This window comes from Orycteropus afer, unplaced genomic scaffold (genome assembly GCF_000298275.1).
Source record: "Orycteropus afer afer isolate SDZICR_OR568_19922 unplaced genomic scaffold, OryAfe1.0 scaffold00824, whole genome shotgun sequence".
Taxonomy (NCBI): Eukaryota; Metazoa; Chordata; class Mammalia; order Tubulidentata; family Orycteropodidae; genus Orycteropus; species Orycteropus afer.
The window spans coordinates 530,596-554,561 of record NW_006922411.1 but is presented as its reverse complement, the minus strand read 5'-3'; the positions used below and the strand labels follow the sequence as shown (position 1 = coordinate 554,561).

The window sequence follows — 23,966 nt, the reverse complement described above, 5'->3', positions numbered from 1 at the left end:
TAGCTGGCTGTGACCAAGTAGTGACCATAAACTTGCCCCTTGTCAGCTCTACTATACACCTGGGAATTCTGATCATTCACATGAACTTATAGGACCATTGTCTGCCAACCCTATATATGATCTTGGATACACTCTCCATTTAGGTTGTCTTGTGCCGTTTATAACTCAAAGTGGTTCCATCACCAGTAAATCTTTGGTAAAAGACCAAAGATTGGTACGCTCTAGAGAGGAACCGAGTATACACCACGCTTATTCTTGTCTTAAAATGATCAGACAAGGCAGAGGCATTTTCTTTTTTACTTGCTAGGGCAGACTCGTACTTCTATGAACTTTTTTTTTTTTTTTTTTTTTAATAATCAGAGGTATCTTCCTGTGTCTAGAGTGAATGGCTAAATTCAAAGCCCGTATTCTTGTTTTTGTTTCATGGTATAGAGAATCTTTTTTAACTCTTACCACCACCACAAAATAGCTTTTGTCAAATGCCCTTTTCTGTTTGGCACCATACTGAGAAAATCTCAAGCTTCTTCACATCCTTTCAGAAAGTAGATCAGATCTAAATAATAAATGAATCAAAAAAAACAACATGTTCATAGAGTGATTCCCAACTCTGTTTAAGATAGTTCACAGCATCTCTAGAAGTCCTGAGGGATTTTACAAATGAATTGAAATTTTCTTGATCTTATATGTGCCATATACCATGCAAGATGAGAAGCAGAGTCAAGTATAACATCAACACATAAGAAGCTGCAGAGTCTTTAAACCAGGGCTCCCTGGGGAAATGGAAAACTCTTGCCTCTCAACGTTTTGAAATTTCTCAATATTAAATAATTCTTTAATCTTTGTCATTAATCTTACTTTTCACATTTTTGAAAGAGAGGGCCTTCATTTGAATAGCCAGGGAGACGTTTAATTTTTTACATTTATTTTAAGATAATAACTCTTATCTGCATCTTGATATTTTTCATGATAGTACAACCTAAAGGCAGTTAAATGTCCTGTCACACTCCTGGCTTTTCAGTAATTTGGGGATAAGTGTTAGAGGTCCTGCTGTTTGGTAGGTGTCCAATGCTTTCACCTTATGAAAAACCATTTATAAAACAGAATGCTGTCATTATTTGCCATGGTGAAATAATGTGTCCCTATATTCTGTATATTATAATCAGAGAGAATTGTTTCAGGGTGTTTTAGCAAGGGACTTGTAGACAGGATGCATTGTTCCTAGGAGTGTAAGTTCTCTTAAAGGAAGAACACTTAGGTTTGGTTTAGAGAAAAGGTCTTCTATGGGTTCAGTTATCTGGTGAGCTTGTCTGTCTTTCCTCACAAGTAACAATGACAGGCTCAGTGGCAGCTTCCTGGGCCTTTTTGCCAGTTGCATGCACTGAGCATTTGATACGTTGGCAGACAGAGCTAATTCTTGGATGCGTGTTTGAACCTCTACAGGTCTGCTTTTGGCAGAATTGAGTGTGACTCTTATCCTTTACCCATTAAGCTATCATTATGGATTCCTTATCTTTATTTCTTCTGCAAGCAAGCCTTTGAAGGCGTTTGGCTCTTTTTTGGCAGTTTATTTGATAATATACAAGAGTAAAAAGCACGTGTCTTATTCTAAACCATACTGTCTTTCTTCAAAGAAGAAAGGGAGGACTTAAATGAAGATGTGTTATAGTAAGTTGACAGCTAGGATGTACTTATTTTGATATTGATAAGAAATTCTTTCCTAAGAGTTCAGTTTAGAATCCTTTGTGAAAACATACTTAATTGCCGACGTTTGGCAGTAAAAATTTGTTTGCTCCTCGTTTGAACCTGATGTATTGCATATAATAAACTTTTTATCATCACTGTAAATTATATGGGTCATGTCCAAATATATGTGGTTTATTAGAGGAGAACTAGAACCTTTTGTATTTGGACTTTCTATGTTTTGGGTGTTCCTTAGCCAGGATTGGAAAAGGCATATTTAAAGAAACGTTGTTTGTATAATTGCCATATATGGAGTCTTTTCAAAACCTTGATCTCATTTACTCAAAGGTGGAGCAAGCCTTAACTGCTAAGAACACAACTACAACCCTGCTTAATAATTATTTCCTCTGCAACAAGGCTACTTCTGTGCCTTTCCATTGAGATGTCAAAGCCAAGTTTAATCTGTTGACTTAGATTATGTAAAATATCCCAAAATGCCTATTCTTCATTGGGCTTTGATTCTCTTTGAAGCATTCATAATGTTCTATGTATAGAAGAGGCACTGGGTTCTGAACACAGCAAGCTAGGGTCACGGAGACTGACCAGTCTGGGCCACCTTAGGGTAGTGCAGTCTAGGCCATGTGTGGACCACAGACACATGGGCAGACATGGAATCCTTCAGTTTAGGGTGAGTTTAATGTGGTAAGAGGTTTTTCTTACCAGGGAAGCCCCATAGTGGGCAGCATAGAAAAAAAAGTCTATACATTCATTAAAATGAAGTCATTCACTTGTTCTGTGCATTAATAATGTTTTAGCTCACTCTACAGTGACAATCTGTCTTTGAAGATCAAAGACTACAGCCTTCCGTATGGATTACACCTCAAAATTAAACAAAAATCCTCACAACTGAATCAATAAGCAACATGATGATAAACAGAGAAAATATTGAACTTGTCAAGGATTTCATTTTACTTGAATCCACAGTCAGCACCCAAGGAAGCAGCAGTCAAGAAATAAACAACGGGGAGTCATGGGTCTCCACATGCTGGAAATTTATGATTCCCCATTCAAATGTTCTTGTGCTTTCAGTAAATCTGTTTCCTTTATTAAAAAAGAAAAGACAAGAAATCAGACTAGAACTAGATGGTGCACAGCTACCAATGCCAGCCACTCAGAAAGGTATCAAAATTGGAGATCCTGAATAGAATGGGAGGGAAAATGTGGAACAAATTCAAAAACACAGAAATGATCAGAATTACTGATCATATAGAAACTGGTGGAACCCCTGAGACTATGGCCCTGGGTTATCCTTCAGGCCTGGAATTGGATTCACTTCTGTGGATTAGCTCTCAGCAAAACATTAGAAAGTCCTACAAGCAGAACACCTACCCCAGGGAGATATACTTACCTACCCTAGGGAGATGAACCCCTTAAATCAGTCAACCATGAGACATCAAAAGGGCAGCATAGACATAGAGGGAAAACTGGACAGACGGCAATGTATAGATAAGAAGGGCAGAGGGATGGGGTAGTCACGGGAAGGAGAAGGGAGGAGAGTTTTTATTGTTGGGGTTGTAATTGGTGCTGTGAAATCAAATGTGCATGAACTGTTTTGTTTGTTTGTTTTGTTTTTTAATTGTGATTTGAATGAAAATTTACAGAGCAAATTCACTTTCCATACAGTAGTTCACATACACTTGTCTCCTGACATTGACCACAAATCAACACAATGCAACTGTTCCCCTCCCACTTCCTCCTGACAGTCACCTTTTCCCTGTGTCCATCCCTCCATGCACCCTGGCGCCTGAGCTGGCTCCTTGTACATAAACAGCCCTTCTTTCTCCGATGCTTGTTCTCTCCAAGGAATGTATTTACTTGCTCCTATGCCTATCTTTTGCTTGGCTGGAAGCCACAGGTGTAAGTTCAATTCCAGACCTGAAGGGCAGCTAGGGGCCATAGTCTCAGTGGTTCCACCAGGTTCAATCAGACCAGCAAACCTGGTCCCCTCTTTTTTTTTTTTTAACCCAAATGCTTTTGAGTTTTGTTTCATATTGTTCTCCCTCTCTATCCAGGGTCTCCTACATAGATCCCCCTCTGAATGGTTGACATTGGTAGCCGGGCACCATCTAGTTCTTCTGAACTCATGGTCGTATAGGCTGCGAATCGCATGCTGTACCAGTCACTAGGACTAATTCTTTCTATGAATCTTTGGTTTTCTTCATTCTTCTTTGCTCTGGACAAGGAGAGACCCACCATTGCATCTAAATGCCTGCTTGCAATCTTTTAAGATCCCAGTCACTACTCGCCAAAGTAGCGGAACATAATGGAACAATGTTTTGACTGGTATGTTATCCCAGTTGAGCTTGATGTCCTCTGTGACTATGGTCCCGAGCCCACAAATTCAACTACTCCATCCCTCTGGGTAGCTGGCTGTGACCAAGGAGTAACTACAACCTTCTCTCTTGACAGCTCTGTTATACACCTGGGAATTCAGATCATACAAATACACTTACAGGGCCATTGTCTCCCAACCCTATACATGGTCTTGGGTTCACTCCCCACTTCATAGACATACCTAATATTTTAGCCTGTCTACCCTACTATCCACCCATATACCCATGATTGCCATCATTGACAACACAGTGCTGTATGTGCAAAAGGGTTTGTCTTTGTTGTCTGTATCTCCCATGTACCTCTCTATGTCTTCCTCTTCCTCAGTGCCACCATGTTGATCATTTACATTTGGTACATTGCCCTCCTCTTCACCCACATCAATACTTATCTCTACCTATCTAGCAGTGATCCCTCCCCTCCCCTTCCACCCTGGTAACCAACAAAGAAAATTTCCTTTCATAGATAAACCTTTCCTTGATTTTTACAGTAGTGGACTAATACAATATTTGTGCTTTTGTGATTGACCTATTTCACTCAGCATAATGTCCTCCAAGTTCATCCACGTTATGTGGTGATTTGCAGATTCTAGGTTATCCTTTAGGATTGCATAGTATTACCTTGTGTGTATGTACCATAGTTTGGTTATCCATTCCTCAGTTGATGGACACCTAGGTTGTTTCCACTTTTTGGTTATTGTAAATAGTGCTGTGATGAACATGGGTGTGCATGTATCTGTTCTTGTCATGGCTCTCACTTCTTTAGGATATATACCTAGTAAAGGAGTGGCTGGGTCAAATGGTATTTCTAATTCCAACTTTTGAAGGAATCACCATACTGCTTTCCGTAGTGGTTGTACCATTTTACAGTCCCACCAGCAGTGAGTCCCAATCTCTCCACGTCCTAGCCTGGCCAGCATTTGTTATTTTGTGTCTTGTTGAACTTTGCTACTAGTGCTGGAGCAAGATGGTATCTCATTGTTTTGATTTACATCTCTCTAATGGCTAATGATCGTGAGCATTTCTTCATATGTTTGTTGGCTGCCTGAATATCCTCCTTTGTGAAGTGTCTATTCATGTTTTCTGCACATTTTTAATTGGATTATCTGTCTTTTAGTTACTGAGGTGTTGGAGTTTTCTATAAATTCTAGAGATAAGTCTCTTGTCAGATATGTCATTGCCAAATATTTTTTCCCAATCTGTAGGTTCTCTTTTGACTCTTTTGGAGAAGTCTTTGGAAGCACATAAAAATTTACTTTTTAGAAGGTCCCATTCATCTAGTTTCTCTTCTGCTGCTTGTGCATTTTGGGTTATGCTTGATAGTTTATTTATGCCATATAATAGGGCCCCTAAATTTGCCCATAGTTTTTCCTTGAGGAACTGTATAGTTTTAGGTTTCACATTTAAGTCTTTGATCCATCTGGAGTTTATTTTTGTGTATGGTGTGAGATAGAGATCTTGTTTCATTTTTCTGCAAATGAATACACAGTTTTGCCAGCACCATTTATTAAACATTCTCTTCCCCATTTAATGGATTTCAGCCCTTTTGTCAAGCATCAGCTGACCATAGGTCGATGGATCTATTTCTGGGTTCTCAATTCTATTCCATTAGTATATGTGTTTGTTATTATACCATTACCAGGCAGTTTTGACTACTGTGGCTATAGAGTAGGTTTTGAGATCTGGCAGTGTGAGACCTCCTACTTTGTTCTTCTTCTTCAGTAGTGCTTTGCTTATCTGAGTTCTTTCTCCTTTCCAAGTAAAGTTAGTGATTCGTTTTTCCATATACTTAAAAAATGTTGATGGGATCTGGATTGGGATTGCATTGAATGTGTAGATTGCTTTGAGTAAAATTGACATTTTCATAATGTTCATTCTTCCAATCCACGAGCATGGGATGTTTTTCCATTTATGAAGATCTCTTATGGTTTCTTGAAGTAGTTTTTATACTTTTCTTTATACAGGTCTTTTGTGTCCCTGGTAAGATTTATTCCCAAGTATTTTATTTGTTTGGTAGCTATTGTAAATGGTATTGATTTCCTTACTTCTTTTTAAACAATCTCTTTGCTGGTGTAGAGGAATCCAACTGATTTTTGGATGTTGATCTTATATCCTGCCATGATGCTAAATCTCTCGATTAGTTCTAGTAGAGGCCAGTATTAAACTTATTTGGGTAAACAAGGCAAAGATAGTATTAAAAAAAAGAAATATAAATCATTTTGCTCATGAACTTAGCTGCAAAAACCTCAACCAAATATTAAGTCAAATCCAACAAGGTATATAAGTAGAATTATACACCGTGACCATGTAGGACTTATTCCAGATACTCTAGTTCATTTGAAAACTAGTCACTGTCATCCACCATATCAATAGGCTGAAGAGGAAAAATCATATCAGCTGACACAGAAAAAGCATTTTAACAAAATCCGGTGCCTATTCATTATTTTTTTAAAAAAAGTAACGGAAAACAAACTATTGAGTTAGGAAGTGAGGCTAACTGACTCGGAAACCCAAGGGAGGTCACTATGAGTTAGAATCGACTTGATGGCAGTGAGTTTGGTTTTGGTTTAGTCCCTATTTATAGATGAAGGAGCGCTGATGGTATAGCGGTTAAGATATTTGGCTGCTAACCAGAAGGTTGGCAGTTCAAACCCACTGGTGAGTCACTCCACAGAAGGAAGATGACACAGTCTATTTGCGTAGAGATTTACAACCTTGGAAAAGCTATGGGGCAGTTCTACTGTGCCCTGTAAGGCTGCTATGAATCTGAATAGATTCAATGGCAGTGGGTTTGGTCTATTCATAGATGACATGACTGTCTACACAGAAACACCTAGAACCAATAAATGAGTTCAGTAGGTCTCAGGATTCAAATCAACAAATAAAAGTCAACCCCATTTCTGTGTATTAACAATGAATGTGCAGAAACCAAAATTTAAAATGATAGTATTTACAGTCATTCCAAAGAAAAGTAATTACTAAGGTGTACACTTAAGAAAACATGCACAAGATCTAATGTGCTGAAAATTGCAAAATACTGATAAAGAGGACCTAAATAAGTGGAGAGCTGTATTATATTTATATTAATGTATTGGAAGATTCACCATAGTAAAATACCAGTTTTCCCAAAATTGATCTATAGGATTAATGCAATTACTGTCAAAATCCCAGCAAGGTTTTTTCACAGGCATGGACAAACTTACTCTAAAATTTATATGAAAAGGCATAAGCCCTAGAAGCTAAAACAATCTTCAAAAAGAGACATTAAATGGAAAGAATCACTCTATCCAATATTAAGGCCTATTATATAGCTTAAAAAAAAAAAAGCTCTGGTGACATAGTACCTAAGGCATTTGACTGCTAACCAGAAAGCTGGTGGTTCAAACCCACTGGCTACTCCTCGGAAGGAAGGTTGGGCAATCTACTTCCATAGAGATACCGCCTCAGAAACCCAAAGAGGGGTCGCTATGAGTCAGATCAGACTCGATGGCAGTGGATAAGGTGGGGTAATTATATAGCTACAACAATCACAATAGTGTAGTATTTGTAGAGGTTGAGATAGACAGGTAACTAAATTAGCAGGACAGAGTAGAGAACACAGAAGGAAATCCATAAAAATATGCCTGACTGATAATTTGGCAGAGGTACAAAACCGATTCAGTAAAGGAAGGGGGTAGTGTTTTCAATAAAGTTTTAGAGCATTTGAACAACAACAAGAAAAAAAGCCTTAACCTAAACCTCATATTTTATACAAAAATTAACTCAAGATGGATCATGGCCTTAAATGTAAAACTATACACCTTTTTAGGAAAAAATAAAAATAGGAGAAAATCTTCCGAATGGGAGCTGAGTTCCTTCTTATACTTGATGCAAAAAGTATGATCTATTAAAGGAAAATTTGATAAATTAGAAAAATTAAAAACTTCTGTTCTAGGAAAATCTTACTAAGGAGGATGAAAAGACAAGCTATAGACAGCTAGAAAATATTTCAAACCACATATCCAACAAAGAACTACTGTCTTGAATATATGAAGAACTCTAAAAACTCAGCAGTAAAAAAATCAACAATCCAGTTAGAAGGGGTGAAAGATAAAGTGACAACAAATGGTGGCAAGGATGCAGAGAAAGGGGATCACTCATACATTCCCGGTTGGACTGGTACGGCCACCCTGGAAAAACAGTTTGGCAGTTTTTTATTAAACTAAACATGCAACTCCTATATGGCACAGCAGTTGTACTCTTGGACACAACCCAGAGAAATGTAAGCATATGTTCACAAAAACCTATACACAAATACTCATAGCAGCTTTATTCGTAACAGCCCAAGACTGGAAATAACTCCAGATGTCCTTCAACAGATTAGTTAAACAAACTGGTACATCCACACCATGGAATATTAGTTGGCATTAAAAAAAAAAAAAAGAATGAACTATTGATAAATGCAACAATTTCGATGAATCTTTAGGGAATTATGCTGAGTGAAGAAAGTTAATCCCAAACGATTGCATGCTATATTATTCAATTTATATAACATTGTTGAAATAACATTGTAGAAATAGAGAAGAGGGGTCACGGACAGGGTAGGGTTGGGGGGATGGGCTGGAGAGAGGGGTGTGGCTATGCAAGGGCACCCAGGATCCTTTTCGGTGGTGGATCTGTTCTGTCTCTTAACTGTATCAATGTCAGTAACCACATTGTGATGCTATACTGTAGTTTTACAAGATGTTTTCCACCTTTTTGAGGGTAGCTAAAGGACACACTGGATCTCTGTTTCTTACAATTGCTTACGAGTCTACAATTTCAAAATAAAAAGTTGGACAAAGAAAAAAGCCTAATGATACCTGCCCTTTCCCTTATGGAGAATCATCATAAGTATCACAGGAGGTAGAAGTTGAGGTGTAGTGTCATGGCAGGTGCACATGAGATAACCATGAGCTGTACCCGTTACTGTATTTATTTTGACTCCATATCTTCTCTGTTGTTGTTCTTAGGTGCCCTCGAGTCAGACCCGACTCAGAGCCACCCCTCCTTGGGTTTCTGAGGCAGTATCACTATGGAAGAGATTGCCCCATCTTCCTTCCGAAGAGTGGCTGGTGGGTTTGAACCGCCAGCCTTCTGGTTAGCAGTCAGGTGCCTTAGGCACTATGCTACCAGAGCTCCCCATATCTACTCTACCTTATCCAAAAGTATTTATTGTAGTTTTTATGTATTGTACATTTAACTATTAAACAAATATTTTTGAGGGCTTTCTTTGTGCTGGTCACATCAGGAATTTAAAAAAAAAGATGGGAAAAGAAGTGCGATTGACTGAGTATATCCCCAGCACTAAATTTCACATGTGAACAATGTTGATACAGGGTGAATTTGGAGCTAGTATTTGTTTTTAAAGTTTTTTTCTTTCCTTTGTTGTAACATAATTTTAATTTTACATTTTAAGTTTCAAGGGACTTATAAAGGTTATAGTGTTTGATTAACCAACTTAACTTGGTTTTCATGTTTTAATACCAGTTTGGAATGCATCATGCAGTTGAAGTTGATTCTTTGATTAATTGGCAGCATTTTTTCGTTCTTAATGATACATAAAATAATGGTACATCTGCCACTTAGTGGCATCTTAGGTTCTGTGAGATCTGATAATAATGTCTAATACTGTTTTTATAGTTAACATCTGAATATTATACCTGTTGTGATTTTATTAGTTTTAGAGGGAGCCTTTTTTTTTTCCCCTCCTATAGAGAGACTGAACAATTTGAGGATCTGGTGGTAAATTCAGTAATATTCTGTGGCAGTTATACATTATATATTTATATATACCCAAATGCTGAAACCTCATTTCCCCTCATCTTTTTTTTTCCCCCTTTGTTTTTCAAGTGTCGATATACAGTATCTGGTTTTATGACAAGAATGACTGTCACCGCATAGCCAAACTCATGGCCAAGTAAGTATTTATATTACCCCATAGATTTGATTAATGGTATAGAAGAGATGAAAAAAAATATCTTTTCCTTCAATTCACTTTGTTAACAGAATCTATTAACTCATGTATTTCCCTCATTTCCTATTTCTTGTCAAAAATTTGGAAATCTAAAGTTACCTATAATCCTCCTGCCCTGGGGTTAGCATTCCATTTGTTTCCTTCCCATCTTTTTTTCCGTGTACATTAGATTGATGGGTGTGACTTTTTTTTTTTTTACAAAAATATTAACATACTGTATGTCCTACCTTTTCATGTCAGAAGCATTTTTCCAAAGCATTAATAGTCCTTTATAGTATTTATAGTGACCCCATTGTATTTGATCCTATGGGCAGATCATTATTTAACCAGAACCTTACTGTTCAGCATATTGGTTGAGGCCATCAGGCTGCCAAGAATATCATCAGCCTAACTACTATATGAAGCTCTGGTAGCTTAGTGCCTAAGGCACTTGACTGCTAACTAGAAGGCTGGCAGTTCAAACCCACCAGCCACTCCTCGGAAGGAAGATGGGGCAATCTACTTCCATAGGGATACTGCCTCGGAAACCCAAGGAGGGGTTGCTATGAGTCGGGTCCGACTCGACGGCACATAACAACAACCACAACTACCATATGCAGTAGTTCTGATTTAGGTTCTGCCCAGATTTCCGCAAAAACAAGGGGTACCCATTCAGTTGCCTGATAGAGAACTCTTGCATGTGTCCATGATTAATTTCTTTTAAGTGAATTTGTTTTTGACAGATTCTAGTTTTAGCAGTACCCAATCCACTAATGAAATGTGTTCCAGGAGATTATTTGAATATCATCATTTTGGGATTTGGAGAGTAGTTTCCGTTGAATTAATGTTCTAAAGAGTGGCTCATTTTCTTTGTCAAGCTAGCCCACAAAGCTGCCCCTCTGTCAAATCAAAATTCCCTTTGCTCTCCTGCAAGATTTTTATCTACATGTTTGTGTAGCTTATGTGAGTCCCAGTTCTGGAAGCCCAGGACCCTGTTGCTACAGCGGTCAGGGCAGAATGCTAAAATAGGCTACGTGTCTTGTATACTTCTGTTTCCCTTTCAGTTCTTGTGTGGACCGCCTCAGAAATGTGGCCATCTTTTCCCCTCTGTCAAATCAGAGTTCCCTTTGCTCTCCAGCATGGTTTTTATCTACATGTTTGGAAGTAAACAGTCTTAAATTTTGGGAACAGTCTAATATTAACTAATTCCTATAAAAGTGTAACTGAATGATTAACTCCAAAACCTCAATTCCAGGTATATTTGCATTTTTTAAAAAAAAGATGCACGTTAGTAAACAAACAAAACAAACCACGACTAAAACCAAGTTACAACCCAGGACTACTAACATGTCCTAGTTGGATGTCTACCAGTCTCCTGCCTTGTCGTCTGTTCTGGCTGTGAGCTTACAGGACAGGTCCATGTGTATTACTGTATGCCACTGAAGGCATTGTTCCATAAGAACTGGTAACTACTCATATTTGAAAATGCATTGGGTTTTGTTTTGGTTTGGCTTTTTTTTGTGATTTGGGTGAAAGTTTATAGAGCAAATTCACTTTCCATACAGCAGTTCACATACATGTTTTCTCTTGACATTGACTACAATTTACCACAATGCAACAGCTCCCCTCCCATTTCCTCCCCATAGTTACCTCTTCCCTGTGTCCATCCCTCCATGCACTCCTGCCCCTGAGCTGTGTCCCTGTGCATACACAGCCCTTCTATTCTCCCATGATTGTTTTCTCCAAGGAGTGTATCGACCTAATGTAAATGTTCAGCTCATATGCCTGTCTTTTGTTTGGCTGAAAGCCACAGGAGTGGGTTCAATTCCAGACCTGACGGGAAACTAGGGGCCGTAGTCTCATTGGTAGAATCACACTTTGTTTTTAGAATATCTTTTCTCTAAAAAAAATAAAACAACTTTTAAACAAACCCATTCATTCTTAAAACTTTCTGATTTTGTATGGAGAGGATAAGGATTACCACATTTTTTAATACTTTTGAAAGTGACAGAGAAGACAGCTTACTTTGTGTTACTGAAAAGATACAGGTTTGTTGATTGTTGCTGATCCAGAATATTTTTCTTAAATATCTAACCCTCAGAAATTGAGAGTTTTGTGTCCTGTTTGGGAGATTCTGGCTTTTTAAGCTTTTAGAGAAAATGAATTTGAGCTTTTTTTCTCTATCAGGTCAAGTGATACCTTTAATGCTTTAGATGGTAAATGAAACTGACAGCTGAAGGCTTATCTGAAACTATTGTATTGAATCCAAAAATGAAATGAAGAAATAGAAATGATGGGAAGCAGGAAGGAGAAAGAAGAGCATTTAGGGCTCTTGTACTAGAAATGCCTGAAAGAGCAACATTTGCTTCAATTTTTAGCTTGTTTGACAAGGAGATCTTAAAAGTAATTAGAATATTCCCATATGAAACTGTTGGTAGGTCGAGTTTCCAAGTTTCTAGCCTATTTAGCACCAAAGAGGATACCTTACATATTAACATTAGCTCTAATAAATGAATGCCTGGTCACCAAAGATTTTTTTATTATTACTTTTCTTTGCTCTAAATCTGCCTGTATACCACCTGTGTTTACTACACATTTCTGAATATTACCTCTGCTAACCAAAATTACAGGTAAAACGCTCTGGTATATTGTCCTCTAAATAAATGTGCCTTGTCAATGCCTATCAAATTCAGTTCTTCCTATCACTATTTTGGAAACTACAATATAATAAAAATTCTCCAAGTAAAAAAATTGGTTTATTCTAAAAGATACTTATGAAAAAAGAGAAGTTGTGTAGGAGAGTGAGTGAGCTTCTAGAACTTCTGGATCTGTACTATTTCTAAATTTGGAAATCCTTTGGGTGACAGGCAGTGGCAGAGTTTCACTAAAGTTAGAAGATACTGACTCTTCTAAAGAGAAGAATCCATCTGCCAAAAACTTTTAACAATAAAACCTTTTTGAATATTTGCCCATTTAGACTGTACAATTTGAAGAACTCGTGGAAATGAGATTATCCCTAATATAACAGGTAGTCTCAGAGGCACAATTGAGTATTTGAGAGGAACAAAGAGATGTGGGGTCACTGTTGATAATGCTTGAACCAGAGTCCCATCCACCTACTACTCCTGACAGCTTCTGGTTTTTTAGTAGCAGTGAGGGTTATACAGTGGCCTGTCCACAGGTATAAACAGTGATGAATATGAGAAATGTTCTTTTAAACCAAGAGCTCATATCCATTCCTGGTTCAGGGAAGAGTTGAATTTCCCCATGACCAACCAGGTAACATGGTAGGAAGTAGATGGAAAACTGGCTTTGTGACAGGAGTCATTTATGAAGTTGGATACAGGCTGGTGCGGCTTACAACTGAATGATAAATAAACAAGTCATTTAAAATAGTGTTCTCTTCTGTGTGCGTGTGTGTGTGTTTTAAAGTAGTGCATGTCAAGTGTAGAAAATGCAAAAAAGTACCAAAAAAAGAAGTTGAAATTGTTTGTTCTCTGCCATCGAGAAATAACTGATACATACCTCCACTCTTGTTTTTCTTTGAAATAAGTCTCACAGTTGAGACAGTGCAGTATTTCTTTTCCAAGAGTTGGCTTCCATTATGGATATAAAATACACAACATTATGAATACAGATTCATCTGACTTCATACAACATTCCAGTCATCTTTCAGTCTACCATGTGTCTGTTGTTCTACATTAGTTTAGAAGTAATAATCTTATTAAGAACTGCCATAATCTAAATAAAGAAATGACATAATACCCTAAAGCAGCATTTTCCAATCAGGAATCCTGCATCAGAGGAAGATTCTTCGTCAAAATGTGGGAAGATCTACAAGTCCACCCTTCTCAGAGAATCACAGTATACCCTAGCATGTTAGGCATGTCAGAATAGTTACTCCTGTAAAACTTGTTTAACATTGCTTAACTTAACCTATCTATGCCTGTTGTACCACCACCCCCTTTAGGTAGGCTGTTTTGGATAGGCTGCTTTAAAGCAGTGAACTGACGTTGGCCTATTGTCCTGGTCCTCTTATTCCACAAAAACAAGCCTTCTGCTCCTGAATTGTTTTATTGCCTGCCATCATCACTGTCTAGGAAGTTCTCAGTTAATACAAGTATCAAGTTCTGTCTGTGCCCATAATAGCCCATGGCAGATGTTGTTATGTGCCATCAAGTCGGACCTGACTCATAGCCACCCTTCCTTGGGTTTCCAAGGCAGTATCACTACGGAAGTAGATTGCACAACCTTCCTTCCAAGGAGTGGCTGGTGGGTTTGAACCACCAGCCTTCTGGTTAGCAGTCAAATGCCTTAGGCACTATGCTACCAGAGCTCCTCCCATGGCAGGTAGACCCATTCATTTCAGTTAGGGCTGAAAGCTAAATGCATTCTCTGTCTACTATCTCTCTTGCTATATGTATGTGTGTGTGTGTATGTACACACACATACATACATGTATGTGTGTATATATGTATACACACACACACACACTTTAAAAAAAAAAAACTCACTGCCATCGAGTTGGATGACTCATAGCAACCCCTCCTTTGGTTTCTGAGGTGATATCACTACAGAAGTAGATTGCCCAATCTTCCTTCCAAGGAGTGACTGGTGGGTTTGACCTGCCAGCCTTCTGGTTAGCAGTCAGATGCCTTAGGCACTGCTATGTGTGTGTATATGTATGTGTGTGTGTATATATATATATGTATGTATATATCACTTGCCCTATTAAAATCTATAATTTATTATACAAATGATTCCAAGTTTGAAGAAAAGTGTATAACATATATCTTTGGTGCTCACCACCCAGCTTTTAGTTCCTCATATTTTGCTATAAACACTTCAGACTTTTGAATAGAGGAGAGTTGGGTATATTAAAAATTAAACCCCACAAGTAGATTTGAAGACTCTGTAACCCAATCTGACTTTTCTTGCTTTATGCATTTTCAAGTGAAAAATTAGCTTAAGCAGCATCAATCAAAATAAAGAGCATTCCCCTGGAAGACCTCTGAGCTCAGTTACCTACTTGGTGATTTTTGAGGAGAAGAAAACTTTTTTTTTTTTTGTAGTGCCATCAGTAACATTAGAAGATTCACCAAGACTTCCATTTCTAAGAAACTAAGCCTGCTTTCTGTTTACCAGGCTAGTATCAATACATCAATACAAACTTTCCCCAGAGGGTTGTTTAGCTCTGCAGCCTGCCAATGTCTTGATAACATTGACATTTTTCAAATTTATTTCAATTACTTTGACTGATTTTGAGATACTTCTAGAGGAAAAAAAAGATACTTCTAGGGGAAAAGTGTTTTTAACCTGCTTCTGCCAATTATGTGAAAGAGTTCTATATTGCTGCCTGTGTAACGATGAAAATACTATTTGGCACTGTTGTGAACAAGCTGGTGAAATGGTAAGTCATATATTGCTGGGATAAGGAACCAAGTCTCCGTGTTTTGTATTGCCAAGAGAGTGCCATTATGTGACACTCTTATTATATCTTTGAAAGATTCATCAAAAAGTTCTTGGGTCAGATCTTGTCTAACGAGGCTTTTCTAAAAGCTGGTTCTCCTCTTCTAGTGTGGTAGAAGAGGAGACACGACGGTCCCAGCAAGCTGCTCGGGATAAGCAGAGTCCCAGCCAGGCCAACGGCTGTAGTGACCACAGGCCCATCGACATCCTGGAGATGCTGAGCAGAGCCAAGGACGAGTACGAGAGGGTGAGGCTCTCTGGGTGCTGACCAGGAAGGACCATAGGGGATGAGGAGGCTTGTGGGGGACTCATGGGCTGGGGAAGACACCTTCAGGGCCAGCAGAAGTAATTTGTTCAGAAAGAAGCTTATGTTATAGTTTTAACCTTAAAAGATAAGGAAAGAAATCAGCTTATCTCAGAGTACTTGATTTTGACAGGAAAGGGCATGCTCTTTACAGTTTACTATGGGGGAAAATGGTTTTGGAGTGCTAGAATTAGCCTGCTCCAGGTAGCACTAGAAAAACTTCACGCCTTTTCACCTCTGCAGTCTCTGTTAAAATAGTCAGTGGGCTTAGGAATCTGTGTAGGTATCTTTGTCTTTGTAAAATGTTCTGATAATTTGCACTCCTTCATACTAAAAGGGATGTTTTTGGTCTCTAATTGGTGGTAGATGCACAATCTACCTTAAACATCATGTAGAACTTTACCAAAATGAGAGACTTTTCTCAAATTCTGTTCTTTCTTTTCTGTTGCCTTTTATCTTATAACTAATAACATTCTTCCAAAATGTGGACAAGATGTAAGATTTGATACTTCAGTTAATTTACTCAGCATGTGTTTATGAATTGTCTTCTGTAGGCTAGGCACTCAGATACTGGTTTTCAAAACCTTTTGGCTTTGGAACTTCTATGGCTTTCATGTGACATCAGTACCTCAAAGTGCCATGGTTCACTGGAGTGAACCTAAAGGTTTCCACTGCTGTACTTTGTTGCAGCAGAATTATAATTGTCACCTTATCCTTTGCTGTAAACCAAAATCAGACTCACTGCTTTCAAAAACAGAAAGAACACATTGTAAATAAATTATCAAAGATTCCGCTAAACCCCAAAATGTTTTAACCTAACCATGTAGTTGTTGTTATTATGTGCCATCGACACAGCAACCCCCCCTTGGGTTTCCGAGGCACCATGGACAACATTTATTCCATATTGTAACCTAACCATGTAGTTGTTGTTATTATGTGCCGTCGACACAGCAACCCCCCCTTGGGTTTCCGAGGCACCATGGACAACATTTATTCCATATTGTGCAAGAATTTTCCTTATAACAGAAGTAACTGTGTTTTCTATAGTTTTAAACTTTGCAGTGTTTACAGAATTAGAAATCAGAAATCTACAGATTCCGACTCATAGTGACCCTATAGGAGAGAGTAGAACTGCCCACATAGGATTTCCAAGGCTGTAAATCCTCACAGAAGCAGACTGCCTCATCTTTCTCCCATGGAGCAGCTGATGGGCTTGAACCCCCAACCTGTTGGTTAGCAGCAGAATGTTTTAACCACTATGCCACCAGAGCTCCTTTATCTAACATTGGATCAAATGCTTTTCTTTCACTGGTTATTTAATATTCATCTCACCAAAAGTTCAAGGAGCAAGGTTTGGAAAAGCACTATCTTAAGGACCATGTTTCTCAAACAGTTTTATTAAAACACTAGCCAAGGTTGTTAGCAGGTGATCCTTGCAAAAAGGTTCTTTGATCATATGAGTTTGGGAAATGTTGTTTACTTGGCTTTCCCTGGGTTTATGATGCTCAGGACTGAGCAGTCCCACGGCAAATAAAATGGAACACTGGTTCTCAGATTCATTTGACCTCAGGACCGTCTTTTGTGCATTGCTCATTAACTAGAGTTAAAATCTAGAATTTAGGGAACATAACTGGAAAAAGCACTCTGGAAGGTAGTTTCCTTTAACTTAAAATAAATGGTCATATATATCTTTGAAAATTAAATATAGGAAAATCAGTCATCTCTGTAAAGAATTTATTGATTCTTTGGCAATGGAATATAAGTTTCAAAAATCATTTTCTGAACTTCTTGGTTACCTCATCTTCACCAGATTCCCTCATGCCTTTAATGAGATCTGAGCTTTTTTTACATAAATACCTTGTTCCATTTTTATAGTTGTTGTTGTTGTTATTTGCTGTCAAGTCGGACCCAACTCATAGTGACCCCTCCTTGGGTTTCCGAGGCGTTATCACTACGGAAGTAGATTGCCCAACCTTCCTTCCGAGGAGTGGCTGGTGGGTTTGAACCGCCAGCCTTCTGGTTAGCAGTCATAGAGGTTTTTCTTTGTCCCGATAACTGATGACTTAAGTCCAGAGTTCTGTCACCCATTCCAAGTAATGGCAGAAACTGTAGGTGTGTTAGAGCACTCTGTGTGCACACTCACCAGGAAATCAACTGGCTTACTTCTCAGGCTTTGAATTGAGCCACGAAAGTACAGACGAGAGTAGAGTAAAGACTTGTCTTTGTAGAGTAAAGACTTGTCTTTGTACACAAAGACTGTAAAGGAACTCTAGGGTCAAGTGGGTATCTAAAACTCTCTAACATGATTTCTAATTCTGTAAACATTACAAAGTTTAAAACTATAGAGAACACAGTTACTTCTGTTGTAAGGAAAATTCTTAAACAGTATAGAATAAATGTTGTCTATGGTTAGGTTAAAACTAAACCTTTTGGGGTTTAATTGAATCTTTGGTAATTGATTTACAATGTGTTCTTTCTGTTTTTGAAAGCTGTGAATAGGTAGTACGTCCTTAAACAAGAGTTTTGTTTTCTTACCTGTACTTCCTGCAATTGTAACCAGATGGGAACCAGCATTAGCAGTGACCCACAAATCCATATCCTAGTATTTGGATGGGCTCTCCTGGACTATTGAATGGTTCAGTGGGCCCTTTGCCTTAGGTAGAGACTTGGGGTGTTGGCAGAGTCGAGGCTCAGCACAGGTGTAAGCTAGGCTTCATTGAGGGGATTTAATCCCGGAGTTACTCTCTCTAATGAGCATTTTATGCGTAGCTCCTGTATTTTGTTTTAACCAGCTTTCTGTATTTTCAATGTAAAGAAAGATGGTTGAAACTAGTGTCCTTAACAGTTGGCCCATTCTGAGTTACTTCTAGCCACAGGATATAATTCTGGACTTGAGTGGGGTTTGGTTTAGTTTTAGTTTAATTGCAGAAAATGAAGAAAAAGCACAGATCTTTCATTGTCATTTTCTTCTCAAAATAGGAACCATTCTTTTTCTTATGCATATTAATTATAAAAATTTTAATGTTTAAAAATTACAGTGGAAAAAAAAAGAAAAACCTAATTCTACCACCTAGAAATAATCACTGCTAATATCTGTGTCCTTCTAAAAATACGCATAAGTATGTCTCAGTGTGTATAGTATGTTTGTGTATATTAGTTTTAGTAAAGTACTCTTTTATAACTTTTTTTTTCTCCCACAGAACAGTATCTTTTTATTGACAACTATTCATGTCTATCACTGGCTTTCAAATTATCATCCCTAGTGTTCTACAGAGGTGTGTGTGTGAGTGGTTTGCCAGTGGGGCAGATTTGGGACCATTGGAGCATTTCTATTTATCTTTTTTTTTTTTTTTTTTTTTAATTTATCTATCCCACAGAGACTCTGTGTGAAATCTCATTTGCGAGAAAGAAAAGTTTTTATGAAAAGAATTATGACGTTACTAACTAACATCATTTTGCCTTCCTTAAGTTACATAAATAATACCTTAGGTTTTCCTAATTCTTTCTGTTATGAACACAGCAATATATCTTTGTAGCTAAATTTTTATGTACAGTGTAAATTTTTTCTTAAGGTAAATTACTTGAAAGGCCCTGTAACAGCTATAAAAATTTCTTAAGATCATTTAAAGTACCAGTCTCATAGCTTATGTTTGAGTTAAATAGTGTAAATTTAAATACCCCAAGAGCCAGATAGATCATGGAAGTTAGTAAAATGGGCCAGGGTTTTTCCCTGTCGGAAAAGGCCAGTTGCAGCCCAGCTACAGTCATTTATCACCAAATGTTCTGGTGTTGCTAGATCCTCCAGCTTCTCTCCAAAAATGACAAGTCTCAGTTTTTATGTGAAAACTCCCAGCTTTTTAAATGTTTCTAAATGTTTGGCCCTTCTCTTTTAAGAACTTTTTAGTTTATGTTTCTGTAAACTTTTTAAATCTAAGCATTTCCTATAACGTGATGATACTGGTTGATGGTGATGTTGCACAAAGACGTGTGTTAGAAGATGAAAGTATTTCATAACCTTTCACAGACTATTTTACCTGTATTCAAATGGGTAGCCCAGAGTAAATGGTATTCTGAGATAACATAAGGATTTAAGGACTATGTTACTGTAGTAGAAAAATAGCATATTTATCATTTAACACCTGAGCGCTTTCTTTTATGCTAAGCACATACCATTATAGTATGATATCAAGGAATATATGATGATTTTAACAAATGGGGTTAGAACAAGTGGATGGCCATATGCCTGCCCCATATAAAAGAACTTCAGCCTGAATGTCACACCTCACACAAAAATTAAGTCAAAATTGATCAGAGATCGAATTGTAAAATGTAAAACTATAAAAATAAAAATATATTTACCATATGACCCAGGAGTACTACTTTTAGATAAATTTATTCGAGAGACATGATGCTTTTGTCCACACAAAAGTCTGTGCACAAATGTTTATAGCACCTGGTGAATGCTTAAACAAACTTTTAATATATTCCAAGAGTGAAATACTACTCAGTAATAAAAAGGAATGAGCTATTAATACCATACAGCAACTCAAGTGACTCAAGGGATTATGCTGAGTGAAAGAAGCCAGTCTCAAAAGGCTAGAGAATACACAGTGACAACAAACAGATCATTTGTTGCCAGGAATTCCACGGGGGGTTTGGGGGAGCATGGCCACAATAGGACAGCATGAGGGAGCTTTTTGGGATAGTAAAACAGTTTTGTATCCTGATTGTGGTGGTAATTACAAAAATAGAACTGTGCACCCCCAAAAAAAACACTTAACTATTCTGTATTTTGATGAAATAGAAAAGAATATATGATCATGTCATTGGTTTTTCCTTAAAAGGGTGATAAAAATAACAGTTGTTGCTAACACAGTTGTCTAAGAGTGCTCAGATTTATTATATACATGAGGGTCTGAAAATATTTTTGATTTTTTTTTTTTTTTTTTTTGCTTGTTTTTTTAAAACAGTATCTCAGATAGCCTCAAGTGCTATTTTGTTAGCCAAATAATAAAGAACAAACTTTTTCACATGATAATGCTTTTTTAATTTTTTTAAGAATCAGATGGGCGACTCAAATATCTCCAGCCCTGGGTTACAGCCAAGCACTCAGCTGGGAAGTACAGAGACTCTAGAAGAGATGCCTTCCGGGTCACAGGAGAAGGTTTGTACAGCTAAAGACCTAGCTTAGCTTTGTGCAGAGCAGCAAAACAAAAGAAGTCACACTTTGTAAAGATTTTAATGAAGTACAAGTTTGATTTGTCACCTAACGTGGTATATCCATTCAGCAACATGTATTGAATAGCATAATGACATCCACCCAGATCATTTCTCCTAGTCCACATAACTGTCTTTGATCTGGATTTTGTCATAACCTCTCCTATCTGGTCTCCCAGCTTTTGCCCTTGCCACTGTCTTACTTATTCTTAACCCAGTAGTCAGAGTAATCCTGGTAAAATGTAAGTCAAATTGTGACATTTCTCTGTGTAAAGCCCTCCAGTGGTGTCCTGTCTCACTGAAATACAAGCCAATGTCTTGGCAGTGGCCGATGAGGCCCCCACCTGCTATGACTCCACTGTCTCTGGCCTCATTTTTACCACTGCCATGCTCACTTAGCCCCAGCCTCATTGCCTTTCTCGCTGTTCCTCAAACATCCTGGACGTGCTTCTGCCTGAGGATAGGTCTTTGCACTTGCAGTTCTCTTGGCCTGCAATACTTTCCTCCTACATAGAACTTGTTCTTTTTCCTCCTCCAATTCTCAAGTGCCTTCCATAAAGGTGAGAACTTCTCAGAACACCCTATTTAAAATAACAACCCACCCACCCTCCTACTCTGCTTCATTTTTTCCTTAAGCCATAATAACCAACTGACTGGTTTGTGGTCCCCTCCACCCGAATGTAAGCTCCATGGGGCAGGCATTTTTGTGTGCCTTGCTCATTGCTGCATCTTCAGCTTCTAGCATTATAAACATTTATTGAATGAATGAACTCCCTTTATAACTGATGGCCTGGTAAATGAACAGGAATTTTTCACAGTCAAGTAAAACTCACCATTTTCTAACTAAATTTTTTATTTTGAGATAAATGCAGATTTATACATGCAATTATAAGAAATAATACAGAGAGATTACAAATATGCTATACTCCTTTCCTCTTTGTTAACACCTTGCAAAATATAGTATAATATCACAATCAGGATATTGATTCAGCCTACTAAATCTTGTTTAGATTTCTTAAGTTTTACCTTGTGCATGTTATGTGTGTATGTATATTTAGTCCTGTTCAACTTTGTCACATGTATAGGTTCATATATCCACCACCACAGTCAAGTAATAGAGAGTTCCATCACAACAAGGATTGTTGCCCTTTTATAATCACACTGACTTCCCTCTCATACCCTCCCTGCTCCCCCTTGTGTCCTTAACCCCTGGAAATCACTAATCTATTCTCCTGTTCTGTCATTTTATCATTTCAAGAATTAACTATGTGAGTAGACTCATATAATAAATAACCTTTCAGGATTGCCTTTCTCCACTCAGCAAAATTCCTAGAGATTCATTCAAGTTATTACTATATCATTTATTGCTGAGTAATATTGCATGATATGGATATGCCACTGTTTATTTAACCATTTACCTGTTGAAGGCCATCTGGGTTGTTTCCAGGTTTGGGCCACAATGGATAAAGCTCCTGTGAACATTCACGTATAAGTTGTTGTGTGAACATGAATTTCAACTTCTCTGGGATAAATGCCCAGGAGTGTAATTGCTGAGTTAAATGTGTGATAGTTGCATGTTTAGTTTAATAAGAAAATGCCAGACTTTTCCAAACATGGCTGTACCATTTTACATTCCCACCAGCAATGTATCTATTATGTTTTTAGGTACTTAAATTATAATTTTAACCAGATTTTGTATATGGTATTCCTATGTTCCATTTTTACTGTAATTGGATTTAGGGTCCTGAAGGTCAAGCATAAAGTGATGCTGTGTAAAATGTAATTTTAAAAAGTTTTTTTTTTTTTTTTTAAGAGCAGGGTACTAGGTTCCTTCTGGGCTGGTTAATCAGCTGTGGGTGTTCATTGGCCCAGTCACTTTGTCTTTCTGAATCATGAGTCACTTCCCCTGTCCCTTGCCAAATCATGGAGTTAGGATCCTTGTGCTGCTGAAATGAGGTATATGAAGAAATGGACCAGAAAGGAAAAGAAAGAAAAAAAAGCCTTAAGTATCATAACCACTGTCCATTAAAAGATGAGTGAAAGATGAGCTGATCAACAGTAGGTGCTCAGTTTTTCAGCAAAAGCACCAGTGGTGGATCTGTGGACACACAGAATTTGAAGTGAGTACTCAAGGATGTCAACCCTCTGATGCAAACGGTGCTGGTAATATAGTTGTTATTACTAATTCCTTCATTATTATTAAGTACTTTTAAAATTGTACTTTTCAGTCCAAAGTGATAAAATTTTATGAAATTCCGAAATCTGGATATTGTCAGAAGCCAGTGTGATTGGTAAAATTAGCTCAAATCCACAATTGGCCCCTACACGCAGATACTACATTTGTTTAATAATGCTGCCATCTAGTGTTGGAAAGCAAATACACTGTGAAGGCTTAATATTAATAAACTCCCATTTCAGTTTGTTAAAATTCCCTGTGGGATTGTTTCCTTGGTGGGGAGAGGTTTATTATTATTTTAGAGCTCTGGTGGTACAGTGCCAAAGGCATTTGATTGCTAATCATAAGGTTGGCAGTTCAAACCCACAAGCCATTCCATGGAAGGAGGATGAGGCACTCTACTTACATAAAGATTACACCGCCTTAGAAACCCAGTGGGGGTTGCTATGAGTCGGAATCGACTCGGTGGCACTGGGTTTGGGTGAGTTGTTTTTTTGTTGTTGTTGTTTATATATATTCTTAGGAGCTCTGGTGGTACAGTGGTTAAAGCATCAGCTGCTAACCAAAAGGTCAGCAGTTTGAAACTATCAGCCATGGAAGAAAGATGAGGCAGTCTGCTTCCATAAAGATTATATAGCCTTGGAAACCCTATGTGGCAGTTCCACTCTGGCCTGTAGGGTTGCTATGAGTTAGAATTGACTTGATGGTGGTGGTTTTGGGTCTTTTTTTTTTTGTTTATATATCATTGCTCCCTGT

The 23,966-nt window shown here is 37.9% G+C and overlaps 1 protein-coding gene across 1 annotated transcript in view; it reads left to right on the top strand.

Moving 5' to 3' along the window:
• DCP1A (decapping mRNA 1A) overlaps window positions 1-23,966 on the top strand; it is a 56,315-nt gene that overhangs the window by 19,937 nt on the left and 12,412 nt on the right. Inside the window, exons 4-6 of the mRNA XM_007957936.2 lie at window positions 9,942-10,008; window positions 15,622-15,760; window positions 20,877-20,981. Coding sequence (XP_007956127.1) covers window positions 9,942-10,008; window positions 15,622-15,760; window positions 20,877-20,981 — 311 coding nt within the window. The remainder of the gene's footprint in view (window positions 1-9,941; window positions 10,009-15,621; window positions 15,761-20,876; window positions 20,982-23,966) is intronic.